This window comes from Felis catus, chromosome C1 (genome assembly GCF_018350175.1).
Source record: "Felis catus isolate Fca126 chromosome C1, F.catus_Fca126_mat1.0, whole genome shotgun sequence".
Lineage (NCBI taxonomy): Eukaryota > Metazoa > Chordata > Mammalia > Carnivora > Felidae > Felis > Felis catus.
The window spans coordinates 214,207,033-214,212,044 of record NC_058375.1 but is presented as its reverse complement, the minus strand read 5'-3'; the positions used below and the strand labels follow the sequence as shown (position 1 = coordinate 214,212,044).

Here is a 5,012-nt window from a genome sequence, read left to right as displayed (position 1 = left end):
CCAGGCCTCTGGAAATCGACTTATTTATTCTAAGTAGCTGCCGTTTTCAGCCTGCATTTCAGTGTACCCAACATTACAGCCGATGCTTGTTTTTCATCCCTCCTTGTAGATACTAGCAGCCACCTCTGACCTGTTAACTATATTTTACAGAGAAAACTTTTAAATTGCAATTTAAAAAATCTAGTATGCCTAAAAATTGAATTTATAATAAAGGAATTAAGCTTTAAAAAAAGACATGCCTGGCATCATCTGTGTGTGCAGGACTTCTGAGACCGTTTATCTAACGATCACTCAGCTCTGCAGAGTACTCAGACCCCGGGTCACCTGCTCTGTCCCTCTGTGTCATCATCCTCTCTTGCTGTCTGAGGGATGCAGATCTCCTTTTCTCGAAAAAGCCTCATTTCCCTCCTGGGAAGGGGGAGTTCTGAAGCGGCTACTACAGCTGACACATTCTGTTCCAATTTTAGCAATTCTCTATTGCACAGGGATGGGGATGGCGGGGTGGGAGGGTAGTTAACGCCCAGGACTATGCTCTCAGCGCAGGCACATGCAGTTACTGTCTTCTCATCCAGAGTAAATTGACCCAATTCCCTCTGCTAGAGACACAGACATGGACTTGGCACTCTCTTCATTAACTGAAACACAAATGTTCTTAAAGTCAATGTGTCAGCTGACCCAGCCTTCGATTTCCCGGGGCCTCTCCCTTCCAGTGACATGTGACGGTCTAGTCAAGCACGCCCCTGCATCTGCCCCAGCTCACTCTCACTGTGAGACCCGCAGGTTCTACCACTGTTTGCTCACACTTGATGGACACCACCAGCAGACAAGGGACATACCTCTCACCTAACCCACACCAGAGCCCATGGAACTGTCCTGTCAGTCACGGGACACTGCCAGATGGCTTGAAACGGCCACGTCTGGGCAAAAGACAAAGGATCTGTGGCACGTCTATAATCATGGTATGTTGGCATCGGAAGAGATCGAAGACACTTTAGTCTGGGGAACCTCATTTTCCAAACGAAAACCCGGGCACGGTAAGTTAAGCAATCCTCCCGGAGGTCCACCGGGAGACACATGACCCTGGGAGGACGATCTAGTGGTTCTGGACTTGGTGCTTTTCTCTGAGACTGTGCCAACCAGTCAAAGAGGAGAAGCTGGAGCAGGCTCCATGTTGGCAGAGGCAAGGCTGGGGGTAAACGGGGAGAGGGCACGCCCTTGGGAAGAGGGGGCCTGTGGCTGAGAGGTATGTCACAAGGTTACAGAGAAGATAGACGAGGCCCTACCCTGAGTGTGAGAGACAGAGGGGAGCGTCCGATCAGCGGCCGCTGCTGTTCACCAGGCCATGAAACTCCTCCCAGGCCCTGGCAAACCAGAGACAAAAAACACAATAGCACATTCAGATCAACGGCTTTTTAACAAAGAGAGCACAGACACGATAACCCCACATCCCACTTGAGATACCTCAAGGTCGGGCGGAGCGCACCAGTACCTGGAAGCAGCGGTCAGGCTTCCCCCTCTAGACGTTGCCCTCACGTCAGCAGTGGCGGCCAGTTGGCACTGCTCCTGGCTGGCTTGACTAGCGAAGTCTGGCCCTGTCCCCTCAAGCAACTGCCACAGTCCTCCTACCTGCTGCTTCAAGTCTACAGGGAGGCCCAGGAGGTCAGAGCTAAGCTCAATCCTCCCTGGAGCCACCCCCAGTCACTGGGGTAGAGGGCTTTCTGCCCTTGGGGGCGTGAGGGCAGGTGGCAGGAACTATTGTTCTTCATCAGGCCTCCCTCTGCGGGTAAAGGCAGGTGCCCAGAAGCATTATGATGGCTGGAGATGCAACGAAGCAACTAAAGCGCTTTCTCTGCTCTCATTTCCGACTGCCGGACCCCTCCCAACTCACACCCCAAGTCTGTATCAGCTTCCATCCGTTTCTGGAAATGCCCATGTAATTATAATTACTACCTTACACTGTGTAGGTCATAGCAGCTCAAATTTTTAGGGCTCCATGATCCTTGTAACTTTCATGCCAATGAACTTGATTTAGTGATTGGGGTTAGGAAGGAGTAAGAAACAGGACTGCAGGGTGCCCAGTCTCTCTGGATGCCGCTCCGCGAAGAACAAGCCGTTGGTGACTGCTGGCCAAAGAACCAGGAGAAAACCAGATCCCTCACGTGTCCTTGAAGCCCTAAACCGCTTCAAGTTTCCTCAGAGAAGCTGATGTCCTACCTTTCGGCCCCAGCCACTTTTCAGCTCTATTAGGGACAGACTGCCTGGTAAATTCCTTGGGAACTTATATATATTATATAATGGGTAATTCAATGCTTGTAAATCTAAAATTCCTTACTGGCAATTATTCCATTCTCAGTTTAAAGGAATGACAGTATCTTGGGTGACAACACGCGTCACTCACTACAGGTGTGATATTATGGCCAATAGAATATACTTCATCACCAGGCCTTCTACAGGTAGGTTTTCTTTAAGTAGGGAGGGATTTAAATACAGAGACCTGGTACAACAAATTCCTTCTTGCAGGTAATACTTATACCAGTTTCATTAGTTTTTTTTTTTTTCCTTTTGAACAGGAGCAATTATAAGTTAATGATCTCTTAGAACAAGAGGCTGATCTGCAGGTAATGGTGTCTTTAGAGAGTATTACCAAAGCTACTAATACACGCTAACGATGGAAGAAATACGTAAGACCGCTGATCGAGCGTGCCAGTCTTTGTCAATTCACAAACTCAGTCTCCACAGCAAGACATCTGTTCCACAGCCCTTTCTGGAGATGCTGATGCGATGAACGTCCTGAGTCCACGAGTGAGATCAGAAGGCTATTTCATTCTTCCTTCCACATGAAGATTAAGGGTAAAGCAAATCCGATGTTTGGGCAGCAACCTAGGAAACCCCTCTTTCCTTCTAATAGTGAGATTTCAATCCTATTTTAAGCAACTTAGGCATCAACAAATTACGTGGCTGTGTTGAAGCTTCATCTCATTTATCCTTTTGTTTCCAGAAAGGCCTATGCTAGTCCAAAGAGAACAGTTCTCAGTGTTAAGAACCTGCAGAATTACAGATTTCAGAGTTCCCTCTGATCCATTCCAGTATGAAACCGCCCTCCCGTTTTCTTCAGAGGTATCTTCTTCAGGTGCTAAACCTCCACATGAAGAGGCTGGGTCTAGTAACTTCCTTACACGGACTCAATGGACACCAAACAGTTGGCCACAGTCACTGGAACAATCACACTTATGTAGGCCAATGCTTGGCTAAGAGGCAAGTCAACCACCTAAAGCTAAGTGCGCATATTCTAACTATTCTCCATCTGACATCCTATGCATACTAGGTAATATTAAAAATTGCTTCTTTTAAAGGTAAAGAAAGAACAAGTTAAATGTTACAAGTGTCCAATGAATGAATGGAGTTTCTTTAAAAAAAAAATTACTCTGAGATTAGCAGAGTCTACAGGGGATCCTGAACAGATTCAAATGACAAAGTGACAGTCTTTTAAAGACCACTCTTGTCCCAGCTCGCTTACCAGAAAGCAAATTCTGAGAGCCAAGATCTCATTTCTCTGTAACTGTACTTGCCCCCACTCCACTCAAAGCCTGGTTCACAGCCTCGCATGCAGCTGGCCCTCGATACTCACGGACATGCTCCGCCTCCGCTAGCCTGGGCTTTCTTGGCTTTGAGCATCAGTATGGGGGAACATCTCCTAGACGCAAAGCCAGGCCAGCAATTATGCTGGTGTGACCTGGTGCCACCAGGCTACGATCCCATGATTTAGCCACATCAGAGGAAGGGCTGCTTGGTTCTTGCCTACAAACTTCAATGTCTACATACAATGGTATCTAGACGTGGTAAAGCAAAGTCCCCAGGTTTGACCCATCTCTCCTCTGGAATAAAGTAATAAAGAGAAGTCACCTACCCTCAACTTCCTCTGCAGAGGGGTCTGGTCAGACTCCCCAGTACTGTGGCCCACTGAGTGAAGCTGGCCCTGTCTTCCCCTTTTCCGTTCCAGGCCAGACGCACAAAGGAACTCAATGGGACTATTCCAAAGAGGAATTTCCTCACAAAAGACACTGCTGCTTTATGTGGCTCTGTGCCAAGTTTTATCCTGGTGGTCCCCTGGTGGTTGCAAGTCTGGCTGCATTATGAGACTTCTCCTCAAAAGAGGATACAGTTAGTTACTTGACGTCCGCAAGTACCCAAACCTATGAAAGCTTGGCTATGACTGGTCTCGTTAAAAGGAGCCATGCACCTGAGCTAACGCCCAACTTAACAGGTTCCCCATTTCTCAATGGGACCTGCTCACCCTTCGGGGGCAAACTACTGGCAGTGAACAGGGATAGGAAGCGGCAGGCAGGCGTCCCCTCTGCAGCGAAGCAGCTCACCACGCACTGTGCGCATCAGCGTTTGCCTCAGCTCACCTAAGAGGGCGGCAGGAAGAGGCCACAAGCAGGGTGAATAGGGGAAGGCTGGAAAAGCCAAACAGCTGAAAAAGGACACTGAAAACTGGACTGAAACATAGCAAGGTGGAGAAACCTGACTGAGAAACCTAAGCTACTCCTAAAAAATATGCCCCTTGCCATTTCCAGCAGCCCCCTCGTCTCCAGAGAACTCGGGGGAGAGCAACTGCTGGCCCTTTCTTCCTTCACTTCCCTTGAATTCTCAAGTCCCAGCAGCTGCTGCTCCTTGGCTTCAACCAAGCCACACTTGTGGGAGAGCCACAAGGACTAGAACAAAGCAGAACAGTTCTGATTTCGGTTCACGTTTTGGTAAGGATCACGGGGGCCTCAGGGTAGGTTTGGTGCTTTCTGATCAACTCTTACTCTAGAAGGTGACATCAAGCTCATCTCCTGGACCGGTTTATACAGCTGAAATTAAGGTCAACACGTGTAAATAGTATCGGAAGGCAAGAGGGAAAAGGCCATAGAAAGTAATTCTTCGACAAGCGCTGAAGACATAGAGAATAGGCATTTCCATATGCCAACAAATCTCCCATTTTCTAGGTACTTCAACCAATTTTGGAT

General features: G+C 48.2%; 1 protein-coding gene across 4 annotated transcripts in view; it reads right to left on the bottom strand.

Annotated features, from left to right (window-relative positions):
- Window positions 1-5,012, bottom strand: part of EIF4E2 (eukaryotic translation initiation factor 4E family member 2) — a 30,617-nt gene that overhangs the window by 7,221 nt on the left and 18,384 nt on the right. The window contains exons 7-8 of one of the 4 annotated variants that reach the window (XR_006583622.1): window positions 3,908-4,145; window positions 1,284-1,361 (exon numbers count right to left, since the gene is read on the bottom strand). The exons of 1 other annotated variant lie outside the window; for it this stretch is intronic. Coding sequence is in view for 1 of the 3 variants with exons in the window: in XM_006935691.5 (XP_006935753.1) it covers window positions 1,316-1,361 (46 nt within the window). In the remaining 2 variants the exon portion in view is untranslated. The remainder of the gene's footprint in view (window positions 1-1,283; window positions 1,362-3,907; window positions 4,146-5,012) is intronic. 2 more of the 4 variants (XR_006583623.1, XM_006935691.5) reach the window with 2 other exon arrangements.